The sequence below is a fragment of the Jaculus jaculus genome, chromosome 4 (assembly GCF_020740685.1).
Source record: "Jaculus jaculus isolate mJacJac1 chromosome 4, mJacJac1.mat.Y.cur, whole genome shotgun sequence".
Classification (NCBI taxonomy): domain Eukaryota; kingdom Metazoa; phylum Chordata; class Mammalia; order Rodentia; family Dipodidae; genus Jaculus; species Jaculus jaculus.
In genome coordinates this window covers 97718671-97740369 of record NC_059105.1, presented here as the reverse complement: position 1 = coordinate 97740369, position 21699 = coordinate 97718671, and the positions used below count along the sequence as shown (strand labels likewise).

At 37.8% G+C, this 21699-nt stretch overlaps 1 protein-coding gene across 2 annotated transcripts in view; it reads left to right on the top strand.

Annotated features, from left to right (window-relative positions):
* The window catches only part of Arhgap15 (Rho GTPase activating protein 15), a 671175-nt gene that overhangs the window by 365350 nt on the left and 284126 nt on the right, over positions 1–21699 (top strand). For both annotated transcript variants that reach the window (XM_004651815.2, XM_045148540.1), the window contains one exon: positions 20270–20392. In XM_004651815.2, the coding sequence (XP_004651872.2) occupies positions 20270–20392 (123 nt within the window). The remainder of the gene's footprint in view (positions 1–20269; positions 20393–21699) is intronic.

Sequence of the window (21699 nt, the reverse complement as noted above, 5' to 3'; positions counted from 1 at the left end):
GATGCTCTTCCCTGAACAAAATCATGATTTGGGAAAGGCATGGTAAACTAGAAAGTAGCTACTGATGCATTCTGTCCAGCATTCAAAACTGATAGTCTAAACACACTTCTTGGACATTCAATGCATTTATTTGGCTGTTCATTTTCATACATAAAATATGGATTGATAAAAATGGGCCTGATAAGCACTGCCACCTAGAATCACAAAACTGCCCTGAATACAGAGAGCTCAGGTTAAAAAATCCCAATCCCCAGCCCTCCTGGGTACATGGAATTTTCTTCTCTATCTTCTCAGATGTATTTTGAGTTTGGGCATAAATACAGTTATGGAAGGTGAATGGTATGTTTGAAAATTTATAGGCAGAGTACTATAGAAGAGCAACCTTTGGAAATAAATGCACCAAGCTCAGAAGCCTAATCGTTGTAAATTTAGAAAAATAAATAAAATGTAATGTGTATGTTTTGGTGTGCTAAGTGGAGGTACAGATGGATTTGACAACAGCATCTTCTCCTGAGCCTCTCCTGCTATAGAGAAGCAGGCCACTGTGCTCCTGTAGCAGTGACCACAGTGGGCTCCCTGAGCCAGATCCTTATACTGACATGTGCATAAGCTCAGATGTGATAGCAAGAGGCTATATGACAGTTATTTTTTTCATTGCTTTGACAAGATACCTTACTAAAGCAACTTAAGTAAGGAACAGTTTAGTTTGGCTTCCTGCTTAAGAAGGGATACAATCCATCCATTGTGAAAGATAAGCAAGGGCACAGGAGCATGAGGTGGCTGGCCATATTGCATCCACAATTAGGAATCAAAGAAAGATAAACTCTGATGCTCAGCTGGCTTTCCTTTTTCTTCCTTTATTATTCAGTCTCAAATCCCAGCCCATGGTGTATTTTACCTCCTCAATTAAATGTCTCTGGAAGTACCCTCACAGACATGTCCTGAGGTATGTTCCCTAGGTGATTCCAATTCCAGTAAAGTTGACAATGAAAAGTAACTAACCATTACAGGCTGCTGTAGATGACACTATCTAATAAGAGGCCACCAGCCTGTGATGGCTGCTGAGCATGCACAGTATGGTTTGGCCTGAATTGGCATGTATTTTAAGAAAAACATGCATGCCAGGAGACTTTATACCAGAAAAGAGAAAACAGAGTATGCAATACCTGAAGAATTTTGATATTAGTTTCATGGGGAAATATTTTTTGAGTACATTGATTGAGACAAAATATAATACTAAAATTGATGTTCTCTGTTGCTTTTTGACTGTTTTTAATGTGGGTCCTAGAAAACTTAAATTTTGTATGTATATGTGGTTCACATTATATTTCTCCTAGACATTGCAGGGTTCTGAAATCTCAGCCACAAACTGATCTCCTCTTTCCAAAAATTAGGTTGTCTCTTTCCTCCCCATTTTTTTCTCTGTCCCCCTCTAATTCCTTATGATGGAGTTTTCTTTTTATGGACCTCAACATCTTTGTCCTTGCAATCAGTCATATGGGAATACTAACTTTACAACTTATTTATTTATTTCCAAGGAGAAAGAAAAAGACAGAGAAGAGAGAGAGAATGGCATGCTAGAACTTCTTGCTACTACAAATGAATTCCACATGTATATGCCACTTTGTGCATCTGGGTTTACATGGGTACTAGGGACTCAAATCCAGACCACCCTGGCCAGTGAGGTTTGCAAGCAAGTACCTTTGACCACTAAGCAATCCCCCGCCTCTTCACAACTTTTATCTTCTTGTAATATTCAACTTCCTACCAGTAAACCCATCTGGAATTATTGCATTATATCTTTGGATGTATAAGTGTCCTTAAAAGAGATTTAATGTGATTTTGAAACTTAAATAAATTTGAGCCAGGCTTGGTAGTGTATGTCTTTAATAACAGCACTCAGGAGGCAGAGGTAGGTGGATTGCTGTGAGATCGAGGCCGCCCTGAGACTACATAGTGAATTCAACATCAGCCTGGGCTAGAGCAAGACCCTACCTCAAAATAAACAAACAAAAATTAAATAAATTCTATTTTTCTCTAAATAAGATAATGATAAGAGTATGATTATTTATATCTGTAAATAGGTAAATAATGCTACATTCTTCCAGATTCTCAAGGTTTGAAGGAAAGGATTTGAGAACCCAGATTTGCTTTTCTATCATATGTGTTGTGGATATAACCTCAGACAGTTACTTAATGATAATAAGAAATCATTTTCCTTCTGCATGAAATATTGGGTGAAGGCCTTTTCCTTAGAAAAGAAATTTTCTTTATAAATTTTAAGAATATTAAAATGAAGGGCTGGAGAGATGGTTTAGCGGTTAAGCGCTTGCCTGTGAAGCCTAAGGACCCCGGTTCAAGGCTCGGTTCCCCAGGTCCCACGTTAGCCAGATGCACAAGGGGGCGCACGCGTCTGGATTTCGTTTGCAGAGGCTGGAAGCCCTGGCGCGCCCATTCTCTCTCTCTCCCTCTATGTGTCTTTCTCCCTGTGTCTGTCACTCTCAAATAAATAAATAAAAAAATGAACAAAAAAGAAATATATAAAAAAATGAAGAAGCAGACAGCTTTCAGATTTATAAAAAGGAATTTGGAATACTGTTCAATTCACTCAGTAAATGTATACTATTCATTTATTTTTCCAAACATCTTCTATCACTATTTTAATTTCTAAAAAATAAAATATGATTGGGGATGTTTCTTATGGTTCAGTTCTTACTTAACCTACACATGGCTTCAGTTTTGTATCATTAGGGAATAATACACACAAAAAAAAAAATAAAATAAAATAAGAAAATACAAACAAAATCCACTCTTAATGAAGGTAAAATATTAGTGGTGGACAACAGAAGTTTTAGTAAGTGAAATACGTATTAGATTATTATGTTGAACAATTTAAAAATAAAATGAGAGCAATCTAAGTGAGAAGAACTTGCTATTTAAGTAAAAAGTGGACCTGTGAGACATGACATGTGGGAACAGATGAAAGCCATTTAATCTGTAGGTATCTCAAAAAGGAATATTCAGATTACGGTAAACAGCAGAGGCCCAAGACAAAATACACTTAAGAAAGAGCAAAAAGGCCAATGTTTTTGGAATATAATTAGTCTTTGACAATTAGTATAAGCAATCATTTCCATCTGAGGCGATGTAAATACCATTTGAGGAACCCTCTTTTAGTTTATTGGTCAGAGGTGAAATTGAAATTGCTGATTATTCTATTTCAGACATTAACAAAGCAAAAGGGCCACTCTACCCCACCAACCTTCTTCATTGTCCCCTACCAAGACTACACAGTTTACAATCCAGCTCCTTAGAAGTTCAGTTTCTCCCCAAAAGTGACATTCATCCACAATAAAGCAAGAATTAAAAATATTAACATATAGAGCTGGAGAGATGGCTTAGTGGTTAAGGCACTTGCCTGCAAAGCCAACAAGGTGTCACATGGATCTGTCATTCATTTGCAGACATGGAGGACTTGACATGCCCATTCTCTTTCTCTCTCTCAAATAAATAAAATAAAATATTAACATACAAGATGTGTTACACTCGTGATTATTAAAGCACATGTATATTTTCACTGGAAGGCTGCAGAGCATGGATGTGCTTGAAGTAGCATTGCTGCCCTATGTAACAGAAGAGATGCCCTGGCATTTCTGACTAGACATGAGATTTAACCCTTAAATTAATGCATAATTTTTTAAGATTGTATTTTTAATTATTATTAGCAAAAGTGCATCCACCTGAGTGATATACCCCTGAAGTTACAATCAATACACATGTCACCGCTGGAAAATTGGCTATACAACGCACCAGCTAACAGGAAAGCAGACTCTGGCTCAGAGCTTCCTGGAGCTCTCCTTTTTCACTGTAGACATCACTATCTACTGACAGGTCTGCTATTAGCAATATGCTTAATTTCATTTCATATACTAATTCTAAGTTTTTAAAGTTATCCATATTCTCTTTTGGCTTAGACAGACATGTCAGCATGATCATGTTTAATTATCAGCTCCCAAAGTCCAAGGCACATTTCTATTTGTCATATATTATTTAAAGGCAAACTGGGGCTGGAGAGATGGCTTAGCGGTTAAGCGCTTGCCTGTGAAGCCTAAGGACCCCGGTTCGAGGCTTGGTTCCCCAGGTCCCACGTTAGCCAGATGCACAAGGGGGTGCACGCGTCTGGAGTTCGTTTGCAGAGGCTGGAAGCCCTGGTGCGCCCATTCTCTCTCTCTCCCTCTATCTGTCTTTCTCTCTGTGTCTGTCACTCTCAAATAAATAAATAAATAAAATTTAAAAAAATAAAATAAAATAAAAGGCAAACTGTAAATTACTATATTGATGATGAAGATGATGAAAAGGAGGAAGGGAATGAGGTGGATGAAGCAGTAATCTACTCAGGCACCTATAGAGCACTGTGTTATTTATTTATTTATTTATTTATTTTGGTTTTTCAAGGTAGGGTTTCACTCTAGTCCAAACTGACCTGGAGTTCAATATGTAGTCTCAGGGTAGCCTGCAACTCATGGTGATTCTCTACCTCTGCCTCCCAAGTTCTGGGAGCACCATTACGCCTGGCTCTATAGCACTGTATTTTAAATACATGATATTTAGTCCTTACAGGAATAGGCCAAGATTAAGAAACTGGGATCCAATGACATTAAATTATGCACTGTTGAAACAACAGAACTGAAATTCACTATCAGATCTCAGCACAAAGGGTCATGTGCATTCTGCTATATCTCAAACACTCCAGTCACACAACATCCTTTTCATTATGTGTCAAATATGTGCTAGGCTTGGTATATATGCAAAGGACACCAATGAACTTTAAACTGTACCATGAGATTATGACTCCTCAGTCCACCTTCAGCCTCCTTTGCAACTACTCTTTCTGACACTTATTTTTCATGACAACAAAACTGGAAAAAGAAATATCTTGTCCAAACTTTCAAGTGAACTAAAATAATTCTCAGTTAGCTATTTTCTCACAAGACAACAATTAAGTTTAATTTTCCCTTGCAAGGGACCATCCACAATTCCAGACCCTGCTCCCGTCAGGTTTCCTGCGCTAATGCCTGTCTGTGCTGTCAGGAGTGCTTTCCAGGCTAAAGTCCACAGGTAGCTGTTTAGTTTTCCTTCTGTCCCAGAGTAAAAACAGCTAAACTTCTTTTCTGGTGACTAATAGGCAATATTTCCTGGTGGACAGTTCCTAACAAAACTGTTCTACAAAAAATGGAGAAGGCATCAGATCCTGCCCGGATATTTTTCTTACACTCTTGGTTCTGCTTTGACAGTTGAAGGATTAAGGGATAACAATGACAGTAGTTCTTGTCATTACTCAAGTCTTGCCGTGTCTTTCTCACCATTCACAATGTCCCTGTTGGAATAAATGCTGATGACTACATCTGTTGTGTTATTTAAAGTAGATCTTTAAGTCAAAATGAGGATGTGTGTGCTGCCTCATTTTGAGTTTGCTTAATGTATCCAACTATATTTCAGAAATAAATCCCAAATACTTTTTTGCTAAGTGCATTTTTCTTTCAGTTTTAAACCTGTGTGTATTTTAAAGGTCATTTAATCCATGCATTTCCAATTGCCCTGGTCTTAAATCACCATGTTGTTTTATGTAAGAGGTACTTAATGGCTCAAGTCGAGGCCTTTAAAATCCAAAGCCACCTCCCACATATACATACACACTCCAAGACCAGAAGTTTAATTTTTTCAAGAGTACACATGCTTGTTCAATAGTCTAAAGTGGGAATTTCATAGGGTTTGGAACTTGGCAAAATCTATTTTCCCATCCATAGCTCAATCCTAATGATTCCCTCCCAGCTTAGGCAGAAACACATGGAAAGGATATCCAGCAAAGCGCTCTTCCCAGTGGCATCCACATCTGGAGGGGTGTCCTGGCATTCAACACTAGTGCTCTCTCCCCCAGGAAAAGGAAGGCTGAAAACCCCAAAGAATAAGAATAATCTATTGCAGATTTCAGGTTACCAAAAAAAAAAAAAAAATGAGGAAAAGCATCATAGCAAGATACTTAGCATGGTGACATGTCAAAAAGAAAACTACTGTTACCCCCTTTTAGGCATGTAGTTTTCATATTATTTTACATAATTATGCATATAAATTTAAATATATTTCCATGTTATACTCAAAACTCCCCTACTGTAAATATATAAAATAAAAGCAGAATTAATTGATGGGAGTTATGGCATTCAGATTCAAATCCAAAATTCCTGATGACTAGAACTGTTCCAGTAGTAGGCCCATCAAGAAACTGACCTGGCTCCTCTGGAACATTTCTTCTGGATTTAAGAACAATTTTTCTAATGAAGTAAATCTGGGAGGTGTTGACAAAGAAACCAACAATGGTGGTTATGAAATTTGGATTGAATCTTTATTTCTTACTATGTGGCCTTGGGCTAATGGCTGAACAACCTGAGCACTTTCCTCATCTCAAACACTAGGGGCGTTGACACCATTTTCTAATTTTTTTTTTTTTTTTTTTTTTTTTTTTTTTTTTTTTTTTTTTTTCCAGATTTAACATTTCATGATGCTGAGACACCAGCCCAGGAATGGGGTTATCTGATGGTCAGAAACAGAAAAGAAAAAAAAAAAAAAAAAAAAAACACTTGGCAATTTGATTACAATTAACTCACTTTGGAAGATAAATAGAATATTTGGGATAATACTTTAGTTTTGGCAGAAAGTAAATCTTCCATCACGGGTTTTTAATGGAAGGAAGATTAAATCTGAAAGGGTGGCTACAAAGCAGAAAGAAGTTTCATTTGTCACAGATATGGTGACCCCAGGTCTCCATACAGGACCCTGAGGGATTTCAAAATAAGACAAGGAAAGCCTCTGTCCCGAGCACATCAAGTATCCAAATAATGTGCGTCTTCCTGGGCCTTTTCTTCCCCTCTTTCTGACATGTATGTTATGAATTATGATCACTGCACCAGAGCCAAGAGCTCTCCGGCTCCAGCCCGATCAGTGTTTAGTGAGCATAGCACCCTGCCAGCTGCGATCTGCAGCTGTCTGTCAGCATTTGTGAGGACAGACCGACCGCCGTGCTCCCTGATCACTTAGCCGTGGACTGCACACTGTGTCCTCAGATAGGCTCGGTGCACCCTCTGCATTTCCAATTCCCTTCCTGCGGGGGTGGACGCTGGGGCTTCGCACGCACATTTTGGAGCAAATAGCTTGAAACGTGTGTCAAAACGGTGCTCCCAACAGAGTTCTGTCCCAACCAAACTGTTTGCAGAAAGACCCAGTCTGGCCTGTTTGTTGCGTGTCCACAAGGCAAGGGAGGCCACTACAGGCCTTTCCACAGGACAGACTGAGCCCTCAAGAGCTGGCCAAGAGCACAGGCCCAAGGCCAGGCGCCTGTCTCAGAGCTGGGGAATGTGGGGGTGGCGAGGCCACCAGGAAAGCACGAAGCCTGAGGAAGAGCATGGCCCCTCCAAGTGCTCGGCGTGGCCATGGTGAGTCACAGAAGCCAGCACTCAAAGGATTTCTTATCTGAGGAGAAATCCTCCTCCTCTGGAGCACTCAAGTAAGCTTGGGACTCCCTGCCTTTACAGGGAGCTTTAGCGAATGATACGTTTTGCTCAAGTAGAATGGATGCTAATCTTCTCAGAGAGTCCTTTTCCCTTTTAATTTCCAGGCGGGTTTAGACGAAGAAAAAATGTCATCTGCAGCATTCCACTTGTAATTAGAGTTTGCAAAGTCAGTCAAAAGTCTACCTACCCTGTTTTCATCATCAAAGTCATTAGAACTGTGACCACCGGGTGTTTTGCTGTTGTTTTTGTTGTTTGTTTGTTTTTTACAAAGATGACAATTTCAGGATTACTCATAGGTACCCAAGAAAAGGGCTTCTTAAAGGACTGAAGGTTTTTGGGCTTCAGGTCCACCATGACCAATTGGTGCTAGTGGAAAGGGACATTTTTGGATTTTGGATTTTGCTTAGTGATAATTTTTTCATGTTATAAAAAAAAACCCTCTGGAATTCTTCCCACTCATAGAAGTATTGTGAAAACTGCTTTTTTGTTACGGAACAGTATTGTTTCTGTAAGAAATGTGTCCTCTTGGGAAGAAAGGCAGAATGCAAATTCAAATTTACAATAAAACTACAATATGGAGCAATATGGAGCATATGCCCAAAGTTGGCCTAAGTCACTCAGTGGAGAAAATATTCTAAAGTTTGAGAAAATATATTCCTCACTCGTCTCTTGCTCACTTGTGTGTGTGTGTGTGTGTGTGTTTATCAGCAGAAGAGCCCTGACCCAAATATAAACACTTTCTTTCCCACAACTCTAACATATACACAATAGTTAGCATAGTTTCTTTCAGACTAGAAACCATGAGAATCACAGGGTCACTAAATAATAACAAAGCTCTCTTACTCCATGATCTTTCCCTATTCAAGAGGATTGTAAAATAAAAACAAAGACTGCATGGAATCAATATTTTCAAAAGGAATAGAAACTTATAGTACAAGAGTATTTGGATTGCTAAGTGCCTTCACTTCTCTCTGTGTTGCCGTTTGCTGCAGTGTTCATTGTGAAACCTTTTGCTGGATGTGTTACATACGATGAGCCTGGGTGTTATAATAAACAGAGAGGAAGGCTGCAATAATGTATTTCGGTTAGGAAGAAGCACTTGAAAGAAATTGGTTTTGCTATACACATGATGTGAGCCAATCAATAGTGGTTTAGTCTGACAAGCACTGTCAATATCCATTGTCACAGTTCAGAAAGTCTTTAATGGATAGTTCTTCAGAACCCAGTGGATTTAACACATGCTCAAAGTCCTTTGGCATATATTATACCTGGCAGAAATGAAACACAGGTAATTTTTGGAATTGCATACAAGACTATTTTTCTTTATCTTTTAAAAAAAAAGTTTATTTATTTATATATTTATTTATTTATTTGCATGCAGAGAGAGAAAAAAGAGAGAGAGAGAGACCGAATGAGTGCACCACAGTATCTAGCCACTGCTAACTATTAAACATAGGTCTTGGAGAATTGAACCCGGGTGGTATGACTCTACAGGCAAGCACCTTAACCACTGAGTCATCTCTCCAGCCCAATACATATTTTCTTAATTGAGAGATAAACAGTTCATTTAAATGTGTTCATATGTACATATATTACATGTATATACAAAGGCCAATGCTCAGTAATAAATGTTGAAACAATGAAAGGTCCTATCCTAGAGGATGAGAAGCTACTTTTTTGCTGTTGTGTTTATTTATTTATCTGAGAGGGACAGACAGAGAGAGAAAGAGGCAGATAGAGAGAGGGAGAGAGAATGGGCATGCCAGGGCCTCCAGCCACTGCAAAGAAACTCCAGACATGTGTGCTCCCTTGTGCATCTGGCTAATGTGGGTCCTGGCTTCAAACCAGGGTCCTTAGGCTTCAGAGGCAAGTGCTTAACCACTAAGCCATCTCGCCAGCCCAGGAGCTAATTTTTTTGTTTAATTTTATTTATTTATTTGAGAGAAAGAGAGAGAGAGAGAGAGAGAGAATGGGCACACCAGGGCCTCCAGCCACTGCAAATGAACTCCAGATGCGTGCACCCCCTTGTGCATCTGGCTAATGTGTGTCCTGGGGAATCGAGCCTTGAACCGGGGTCCTTAAGCTTCACAGGCAAGCACTTAACCACTAAGCCATCTCTCCAGCCCCCAGGAGCTAATTTTTTTAATGGTGATTCTGTTTACTTTCTGAGATTGCTATGGTGATGGTGATACAGTGCATCACTCCTTACCCAAACATTAACAATCTGCTTGCACTAACTGAATGTTCATGCCAACCCAACTAAGCCTCATTTGAAATGTACATACCTTGAGTAAAATACCAGGCAGTTGAAATTCAAAATCCTATAGTATTTAAAAGAGTGAAAAATCGGTCAGAAAGATGCATATTTGTTGGTGTTTCTAGTGGCACTAACATGGAAGGAATTTTGTTACTATTACTAATCAACTTTCTCCTTATGCTGATCAAGCCATTTCATTGCTGCCCTGTGATTCACTCATCTCTTCTTTCTAAGGCAACTCACTTCCTTCTCAATGCAATGATCCATGGCACTACCACACTATAGTTTCCATGGAAAGTTGATGAATTGACCCCTTAAGTTAGAAGTACTAGAGTATGACAGGGAGAAGAGAGCCATCTCTTTATGTCCTTAGACATTTAATATCATGACAGATACATGAAGAGGCAAGACATGGCTGAATGACTCAGCCCCTGTTCTGGCTTTGTCACTCATTTGCTACACAGAATAACCTCTCAGAACCTCATATTCTTAATCTGAAAAAAATGAGCAATGATAACAGAATCTACCATGTTGAATGGTTATAAGCATTAAATGAGATCACTTTGCTTAGCAAGTTCCTTGGCATATAGCCAACACTCCAAAGGCATTGGTCATTAGTAATAATAGATACATGAAGATAACCAGATTGGCAAAGTAAAAGTGTAAATTAAGACTATTTTGGGAGACTCACTGCCATTTATACACACACACACACACACACACACACACACACACACATGTTTATTTATATACATTTACTTTCCTTATAATCTAAGCACTTTAACCATTTCCTCTTAACTAATGATTATTTAATTTTAAGATAATCTTCAAAATATCTAAGCATATTATTTTTTTCTGTTCTGGCTCAAAATTTATACATGAAAATGTAATGGTACATTGTAGAATGTTCTTATGGTTATAGCATACTCCTCTCTAAACCTGCACTGTAACATTTATAGAGTCAGGAATTTAGAGATTTAAAGAAAAAGCTTCAAAGTTTTCACATATACCTGCAGCATGCCTGCTAAGAATCCATGTTTGCCTCTTTTCACAAGTGGAGAAACATATACATGCAACATATTCTGGTAGGTCTCACAACAAATATGTATATGAAAAAAGGAATTAAACCTGCCTAATACAGGTAAAAATAGGCCGGTTCTGGAGATTCAGTGCGATGGGCCTGTTTGGTATTGTCAAACCTCACTTGCTTTGTTCCTGAGTTCCAAGTGTTCAGTCCTGGGCTCCCGTACTGCCATTTCCGTGCTGCACTCAGTATGTAGATGTTCTGTTGGGAATTGGTATCCGTATTCTGTAGAAAGTTCTTTTGGTTTGAGTTGGCTGTGGCTTGTTTTCTGTCATTAGAAGAATGTTCATTCTTGCATTTAATATATCTCATAGGAATACTACCACTTCATAGAGAATTTTATATGGACTGATAACCATAATTTTCTTTTCTGTCCTTCTTTCTTTCTTCATTTCTTGTTAGTTATGTACACTGTATGTATACAGCTATGTTGGTACCATTGTTAGCCTCCTCTCTGTCTTCCCTCCTCTGCAGCAACCCTTCTTGTTGAGGAACATGGGCTGTGCATTGTGAGGTTAGCCATAAGTTATGGGTAAGGGGCAATGTCTCTGTCCATAATGTTCCAACATGTGGCTCTAACAATCTTTCCACCCAGTCTTCCATAAATTCCCCTGAGCCATGATGGGTTCATTTTAGGTCCACTTCAGTGATGAGGTCTTGGGAGCCTCTCTGTCTCTGGATATCTGGTTTGATAGGAGTTGAGTGTTCTCTGTGTCTATCTCCTTCACATTTGTGCTAGTACAAGGTTCACCAAGAAAGCAGCACTCTTGCTCATTTCCCCAATTACTCTTGGTTTCACTTGGGGTTCTGATGAGGTTCAATAGGCTGATTATCTCCTCAAGTTCTGTGTCCATCTGAAGAGAAGCAGATTCTCCAACAGAGAATGAATCAGCACCAAATAAATGGGATAACCATTATTATTTTAGAGAGAATTTAATAGGTGTAGGCCCTCTTGTAGCCCATGACTGGTGAGAGCTTGATAATGGAGAGTCGGCTCATTTTTTGGATATGGTTCTGACTTGTTTCCCAGCTCCAGCTATGGGTTCCATTCCACTGAGCAGATCTATTAGTCAAATCAAGAGCAGTTGGTTACCCAGCATGGCTGTGTGCCACTACTGCACTTGTGTGAACATCACATCATGTTGTTTGCTGGTGGTAGCTTACACCATGAGTTGTTTGTACAGATGATGGTCATTTTCCCCTGGTGGCTCATGTAGCACCTTCTGGTACTGGATGAGCTGTCTGGGGACTGACTCTATTCCAGATTCCAGCCAGGTCACTCCATGTTCTATACCAAGAGCATATGATGTCTTCGACAGTAGGGTCTTACTACTAACCTTTGGTGGGTCATTAAGTACTCTGACAGAAATCTGTCTTCTTTTGGGAAGCCTTGTAGGACTCTCTGATCAACAGCTCATTGTGGATGTAAACCACATGCTGGTACTGGGAGTAACAGGCCAGCACCCAAGGAAAGAAGGAAAAAAATATAGGTAATATAAAAGAGAGAGGAGAGGGAGAGAAACAGGAGAAGATTAAGGTTAGTCTTCATCATACCCTCTCCAGGGCCCTGTGATTCAGGTGTTGCCTCTAAGGACTTTATGAAGGTTCAATCATTTAGTCTGTCTTTTAGGATGTAGAATTTTATGGTGCCATTGCCATTTGGGTCCAGTTTTGTGTCCCCTACCCCCACCATTACCCTCCCCTCCCAGCTTCCCCTCCCCATTATCAGGTCTTTGAGGTACTTATTAAGTATGTCAGTATCTTGGGCAGATTCAGGTTAAGAGCCACAGATTAGTGAGATCATGTGATGATTATCTTTCTGTGATTGGGTGAGAGATTTTACCTTATACCTTATTAAGGATAGCAAGCATTAAAAAAATCAAATGAAACCAAATGCTGACAAGAATGTGGAGAACCCTCATTCACTGTTGGTGGGGATGTATGATGCTATGAAAAACAATATGAAGAATCCTATGAAGGTTGACTATAGAGTTATCAACAGATCCAGATATTCCCTTACTGGGCATTTACCCTAAAAGCTCCATGCGTCAGTTCAGAGAGATTTGCTCAAACATGTTTACAGCTGCTCAATCATGATAGCTAAGAGCTGGAATCAATCCAGATGTCCATCATTAGACAAATGGGTAACCAAGATGTGGTATATCGACACTATGGAATTCTACACAGCAGTAAGGAAAAATGACACAATGAAATTTGAAGGAAAATGGTTGAATCTTTCTTCATTTTTTAATCTCACTCTGCAACCTAGACTAATTTTTCCTACCTCAGATCTCTGATGCTGGGATTAAAAGTGTGAGCCACCACACCCAGCTTCCTATTTTTTTTAATAATTTAACTTTTCAAAATCAGCTTCTCCTTTTGCTCAGTATTTGGTTATTAGGAAACTTAACAAAGTTTTCAGTGTCAACAGTTTCACTAACAGTATATCAAGTGATATGAACCCAATATAAAATCATCAAGCCAAGCATAATAGCATATACATTTAAACCTAGCACTTGGGAGGCAGAGATAGGAGAATCACCATGAGTTTGAGGACACCCTGACATAGTGAATTCCAGGTCAGTTGGAGCTAGAGTGAGATCCTACTTCAACGCTGACCCTGAAAAAAAGAAAATACCTAGTCAATAGAAATGTCTTGAGATTTCTTGTTTCTCTAAAATTATACTATATCTTTAACAAGTAAAGAAATTTTTGAACTCTGAATCATAAACAGACTGATAAATCTACAATGGCAAGAGGGTCATATATTGGAATGACACGCTTAATATTTGGCTATATCATTATTGTTAAAATATGTAATATTCAATCTAAAACCTTACTAAAGCTATAATCAAGATTTTAAGTACAATACCTTGAGTTACACCATAAAAGTACATTATCAATATTTCCATGCCTACAATGTCTTAGCAGTAAAATTAAAAATGTTAATCTATACTTGAAAATATAGTAAATAATTTGCATCATAAGCAGATAAATGTATTTTATGTTGAAGATTTGGATACACTGATAATAGCAAAATTACTTGTGGAATTTCCATAGGGTTGAATGATAGCAGTTTGCCAACACTTTATTAATACTGAAAATGTAGCTAGACTTTATTCTAAAAGTAAATATTTTCATTCTATGAATTCTTACTTCTCCACCAGAGGGTAGATAGCACAAACATTAATCATTAAAAGTATAATGTGTGCAATCCATCTGTTATGAATCAAATTGTAGTTTTCATATTTCTAAAATGTGTGAGGGCAATTAAGTGGTTAAAACAGAGCTCTGCTCTTAAAACTCCCTGCATTAGCCATTTTATTTATGTCCAGATTAAATTGTGATTTGTGTTTCAAGTAAGTCACTTGAAGTTTCAATAACTTAGTTTCTCTGTCATGTTAGGAGTTGAAATTATGACTTCTGATTGCATTGAGCATGTTTATAAAATATATATTAAATGACTAGCCATACCTTAAGTCCAAACCTAGCCTTTTTGTCCACTATGACATAGGAAGCAATGGGCAAAGTTCTACATGCTCTGACCTGTGTGCTGTAGAGAGAAAATCACAGTATTTATTCACACCCCTGCAGTGAATTTGCCCAAGTGCAGATGTTCTGGAAAGGAGCAGACAAAAGGCTGTGAAGAACTGTAATGGTCTTTAATTTTATCTTCAAAATTTTTTTGAATAAGATGCTCTTATTTAAGTAATTTAGAAAGTAGGGGAAAACAACTGTGGGGTAACTCCAAAACCCAGAAAGTTGTATTGGAAAATATGAGTGGAAAAAACTATTTGTTACACAATCCTTGTGATGGATTGAGAAGTGTTTTGGAATCTGTGGGGATAAAGAGCCTAACTTAACCTTATTTTGTCATTTCTTCTGGCCTTCCCACCCTGGACACAACAGGATGGTAAGCTGACTGCCTGGTCATTGCTGCCAGCTTTGCCCTAATGTTACCCTCAAGTGGCACTGAAGTGCTCAGACTCTTGGCTACTAACTGAACTGTCCCCTTCAGGAACTAACACCATCAGTGAAATGAGAGCAGGTAGTCTCCAAAGCTGCTTGCAACTATGCTTATGAAGAATAATGGCTCTACTACTCTTTAGTAATGTTTCTGAAGCCTTGGATCTCCCAAAATTTCCAAAATAATAATAATGATAATAATAATAATAATAATAATAATAATAATAATAAAAGTAATAAAAGCATGTAATGGGAATACCGCGAGAACAGCAGTTTGGCAGGGAAAAGGAATATTTCAAAATAAGGTCCCAAGAAAAACAGTTCTGGCAGATGCATAGTCCTGGATCATAATATCCAAACTATTAGGTTCTGGAAGATTTGGGGGTTTTCTTTTGTAGTTCCCATACCCTTAATAGCACAGTAGTATATGATCATCATCCAAACTTTGTGACCTTCCACTTCATTACTTCATTACTACTGTGAGAAAAATACTGTGCAAAGAGCACCAGTTCCAATGAGATATTCCTGCCTCCAGTTAATAATACACTACAGGCTAAGTCAGGTACACAATTTGTGCAAGACTCTCATTTACTGTCCTAAATAATGCTATTAATTGAAGTTCAGTGTAGGAACTCCACTGTCCTAACACCTTTCAAAGCCCAGAATACCAATTCCTCCCTGCTGAAGACCATTTTTAGCATCTAATATACCTTCCAAGGGGTTAGGCATGGCACTTAAAGCTAATGCCTTTGACCTGTGTGTGCTAAGACTTAAATTGCATAGTTATTTAATATTCATAGTCTTTGAAAATTATTCTACTCATTTGGGCTTTAAAAAGGGGGTCAGCCTCAGTAGGGGAAAAACAGGAAGAAAACAAAAAGAAAATGTAAGCAAATTCTAGAAAATTCAGAAAACTATAATTAAGTTAACTTACATAGAGGTGAAAATATGATCTTCTGTGTAAATCAGATTAAATGTGTTAGAATTTAAACTGTATCTCAGCTATTTTCATTTTAAAATAAAAAAGTTTTAAATGGGAGGAGTGGAAAAAAAATAGCTCTTTGGCATAACATAAATCTTTAAACTGCAGGAAGTTTCACCCTCAAAAAGTAGTTGAATCTCTGAGGAAAAAGAAAAGGCTGAATTCCATTTTTCATAAATGATGGATTATTGTACCGCATTGTGTATTTTCCAGTAAAGTGTCCTTTTATTTGCTCTGTGTGATTACAAGTTTCTAAAAGTATGTGTGGGGTCACTTGGGTGCTGTGGGAAAATGGAAGGAACACTGTTCTGTGAAAATCAGTAGTGAAATCAGAAGCAAACTATGTCCTGATTAGCATAGGCATGTGTTTAAATTTCTCTTTCCTTAATTGGTTATGTTGTATTTACTTAAAATGAACAATTTGGCAAGTTTTTCTCCCTTGACAACAGAAAAGTGTAAACTGTTTTATAAGTTTGGCTGTTAAATTCAGATTTGTAAACCACAATATCCAAAGAGTTTTACTGCTGTTCTCAGGACTCAGTGATAGACCTGTCTTGATAGCCATTCATTTCTTTTGTATTTGTAGCACATTCAAGTAATTTGGTTAATAAAATATATGCCATAGTTTTGTTTTGAAATCATCTATTGACTCCATCTTCTCTGAAACTCTTCTTAGCACAAAATGGGTGGGAAAATGATGGCAAAGACATTTCCTTTGACTTGTCACCTGAGGTTGGTTATTTATGTCTTCAGGAAATGGAAGTTGACACTCTAGCCTGTTACCAGAAGAGTCATCAGTATAGGCAACTTTGGAGAACTTGCCTGTGTTAAATCTGGGCTCTTCTACTTTCTCAGGATGTGTAAGAAGGAATCAAGATACAGCATTTAGAAATGTATTTCCGTTCCCTTCAAAAGCTGATGCACCTTACAGAAATTTCTCACATGTTGAGCCAGATGGTGATATTGAAAACAATATAATATACATATATATCTTTCTAATGAAGAATCTTATCACTAGAATACCTGAGGGGTTTCAGAAAGATATAACTCACTGCATAATTATTTTCATAATGTAGCATTTATTCTGTGTGTGTTCATGTGCAAAGTACTTTCTAATCAAATCATATTTATGAGTTCTGCAATGGCAGAAGAAAATTCTTTTCTAGATCTGCATCTCTTAACATTCTAACAATGGGAAATGACAAAATTTTGAATCATGATAAAAAATGAAAAATATTATCTTGGGAAACATGTAAACACCTAAATTTTCCATATGATTTTTGAAATATTTTATTTACTAATTTTTATTTATTTCAGAGAGAGAATGAGGCAGATATACAGAGAGGGAATGGGTGTGCTAGAGCCTTCAGCAATTGTAAACAAACTCCAGATGCATGCGCCACCTTGTTCATCTGGTTTGCATGGGTCCTGGGAAATTGAACCTGGGTCCTTTGGTGTCTCAAGAAAATGCCTTAACTACTCTCCAGCCCAAATTTTCCATGTAATTTGGAAGGTGGGCTTAAGACCAAAATTTTCTGAGGCCTACTTCTTTTACGGATGTTAAGTATTCCTTAGTTTTGCACACTCAAAACCAGTCCTGGCACTTTGTTACAGCATCAAACAAAGCTGGTCATTGACCTCTGATGGTCACAGCAACAACTGGACCTAGAATGAAAGATGATAATGTGCTATTATATAGGCATATTAAGATCCTTAGAATAGCTTTTCCTATCATACAATGCTGAAACAATTAATGCATGAACATTAATGGTCTTGCAAAAACAAATTTTGTTTCCTTGGGTAAAAGGGTATTTGTTATTTTTTCCAAGATGATCTGAAGCCAGGCTGTCCTCTAGGATCTCTTACTCTAATGCACTCCTTTTACTGTATCCCTTACCATTTTGCATTACAAATACACAAGTATGTTATTTACATAAGTTAAATTCACCACTGTCATGCATGTAAGATTTAAACAATTTGTATTTTTCATATAATGTAGCAAAATTTTCCAAAAATATAATGTGAACCCTAAGTATAATGTAAAATCTTCTGATAGCCACATTGTAAAAAGTAAAAAGAAACAAGTTTTAATAATAGATTTATGAATTTTAATAATTTATTTTAGCTGAAAATATTCAAAACATTATCACTTTCACATATGGCACAAGATTTATTACCAATTGTCTGATAGCCCTAAGCCACAAATGACTATCATCACAGGTCTATAGCAGTGCCTCTTAAACTGTTTAAGTCCTCAGAGAGAATGATAGTGTTGCCTAAGCTTGTAGAAGAAATTAATATATACACAAGGGGGCTGAAGAGATGACACAGTGGTTAAAGGTGCTTACTTAAAAAGCCTCATGGCCTAGGTTCGATTCCCCTTTACCCACTTAAAACCAGTTATACAGAATGTTGCATGTGTCTGGAGTTTGTTTTCAGTGGCAGGATGCCCTGACACACCCATGCACATTCTCTCTTTCTGTCTTTCTTTGTCTTGGTCTCTCTCCAGTAAATAAGTATTTAAAAAAATAAATAAACATGTACTCACATTCCATAGAGGATACAGATGCTCTGAAGTTCTGGGGGCAGTATACTGAGTACTATCACCCATTTATCTAGGCAGAGTAGCTAGAAAGCTGTAGTCTACAACAATGAATCTTAACTTTTCCAAGCTATAGACTCCTTATTCTCCTCTCAAATAGTGTCTATACTTTCATTGTCAATTCATATAATAAGCAGAAGGCTGATGATTTATATGGATTTACACATATGCTATTCAGATATAGATGGAGATCTTACTTGATTTGTCACATCTAGTCCCTGTATATTTTCTCAGTGTGATATTAGCAAGAAAAGAGAATGTAAGCAGACCTTGCAACTTTTTCAGTTGGTGTATGCAGTAATGCTCAACGGAGAATATTTTTTCATTCCACCAAAGGCACACTTAGAAATGTCTAGAAATTTTTTTTCGAGGTAGGTTATCACTCTAGCCCAGGCCGACCTGGAATTCATTATGTGGTCTCAGGGTGGCCTCAAACTCACAGTGATCCTCCTACCCCTGCCTCTCCACCTCCCGAGTGCTGGGATTAAAGGCGTGTGCCACCACACCCAGCAGAATATTTTTGATGGTCACATATGAGGAAGAGGTGCTAATGATATACTGTTGGTTAGAGGCTGCTGAACACCCTACACAGCCTACATAGGACAGACCCCTATAACAACAAAAGTCATATGGTCTATAATGTGTATATGTGAAAATTATTAATTTAAGGCAAAAGAAAATATTGTTGAGCTTTCAACTGGGAAGTGTTGTCTCAGTCCAATGTAACATCTGGTCTCAATGTTTTAACAAAAATTTTCAACCGAATTTAAAAATCAAATTCCATGCTTCTCCATTCTAGCAGGTATCATGATTTCTTTCTCTTTCTGCCCTTCCTACCCTGATACCTTTTCTTAACTGAAATCCACTTTTGCCTTGAAGTGCCAAAGGTGCCAAGTGAGCAATTAAAAAGAAGACTTCTCAGCTGATCAAGCAAAAATTTTAAAATAGACACATCCTAAAATTCGTGTCAACAATTGGGTAAAAACAGTGGAGACTTAACTAAGGTCTCTATCTCATCTTAGAGACACAACATTGCTATCAGTGATTAACATCAGCCTTTGAAATGTGACTGGCTCTATGCTCAGTGAAAGCCCAGAGCTCATATATTCATCATTGTATCCACTGCCATTAATACAGAACTTGATGTTCAGTGCATATACAGAAAGATTTTTTCAAGAATGAATTCAACATACACTTAACTTTGAAAGTAAAGCTAAGAATAAGTGATTGAGGCTAGAGGAATTATGAAGACATGGAAACATATGTTGCAAACGTGTGCTCCCAGTTTCACCTAGAACTTGTGGTCCATCTATATCAACAAAAGGGTAATAAATAGTTGTTTGAGGGAAAGATATCATGTGATTTAATGGAAATAAGTAGGTACAATTATTTGGGCTAGCAGAATATTCTTTTAAAAGTCTGTCTAGGAATAATAGGTAATGAGCATTGATTGGAATTAGCAGTTCTAAAGTATCTTCACTACCCTCAGTTTAGATCAGCTTTTCTCTGACCACAGTTTTGTGTTTAGATATAAAGGGTAAAATTATGTGGAGAAGATTACCATGTTAAATACATGGAAGTGAAAATCAATTTCGACTACATAGACCCAGCCCCTTTTTCATTGTACTGTGGTATTACAGTAGGGCTGTATTTCCATATGGATCAATTTTGCTCATGTCTAACCTAGGTAGAAGTTTATTAGCTGTTAATTAAGGTAGCCATTCTAGAGCTACAGTCTCCAATTCCTATTTTCATAAATTCATAATCATAAAGAGAAATTTGCTAAAAACCTTACTTTGTTTTTAATCTCCAGTGTTTCGCCTGCAACACAGTGCTTCTGATACCAGTGACAAAAACCGAGTCAAAAGTAGATTGAAGAAGTTTATTACTCGAAGACCTTCTCTGAAAACTCTGCAAGAAAAGGGCCTTATTAAAGGTACAGGACATTATGCACTTATACTGTAACTTGGGATAAATAAATATGCCTCTGTGTCCTCAAAGAATCAGATCTAAACGTATATGAGAATATTTTATTCTTTTTAGAGTGTTTATTAAATTTCTGCTATATACCAAAGGAAAAATATTTGTGCAGAAAATGAACTTTTATAATATAGTGTCAGGGTCTTATAAAATAAGTGCATGCTATTGGCCTCAGAGTATCTGAACTCTGTACCAGGAGCAGAGAAGGCTTCCTTGTAGAGCATCTGTTACAATGACCAGATGGTCCAATCCCATGTACCTGCACAGGTCCAGTTACACCTATGGTTCAAGTATAGTTTTCATAAATAGCCCTGTCAATTTTCAGATGGGTCCTGAGTTAAATATTATCTGTTCACCAGAGTCACAGCAATAAACAGTGCTAGGGTGAATGTTAGAAATAGCTAAAGACCTGATGGCCCAGTTGAAGATAAAATAAGGAAATATTTCTGCAAACTTAGATAAATTTGAGGGTGAAAAGCCCATACTAAACTCTAATAGCTATGGAAATACACACTCCCTGGGGTCCACTAATCAGAATTCAGACCTTGATTTAGCCATTGACTCATATTGGCACTGAAGAAGTTACAAGCAAGCTCCTTGAGCCTTCAGCTTTCCTGTCTATTAAATGGGGATGATTGGGGCTGGAGAGATGGCTTAGCAGTTAAGCACTTGCCTGTGAAGCCTAAGGACCCGGGTTCTAGGCTTGATTCCCCAGGATCCATGTAAGCCAGATGCACAAGGGGGCGCACAAATCTGGAGTTTGTGTGCGGTGGCTGGAGGCCCTGGCGTGCCCATTCTTTCTCTTACTCTGTGCCTCTTTCTCTCTCTCTCTCTCTCTCTGTTGCTCTCAAATAAATAAAAACAAACAAACAAAAAAATAGGTAGCTATTAAAAAAAAACAAATGGGGATGATTGTACTCAACTTGCAAGAATGTTTAGCACTCTGCAAGTCAGATTCACTCAATAGCATATCAGCACCTTCAATTCTACCTTGCAATTCATCTTCTAGAGTATTTTTTTCTTAGAAAGATTCAAGTGAAGCTTACCTGACTTCTTAAGACATGAAACCAGATTAGTAGCCCAAACAAATCCAATTTTACATTAAGCTTAAATGTTTTGTGACTACAGTAAAATGCAAGGCATCTTAATTTAATGGCAGAATCTGGCTCCAATAAAAATGCTTAGAAACAAATCAACCTCAGCAGTTCCCTTGAATGGTCTGAAGAGGCTACAGACAGACAGGGTGTCTAATGCAGTTTTCAT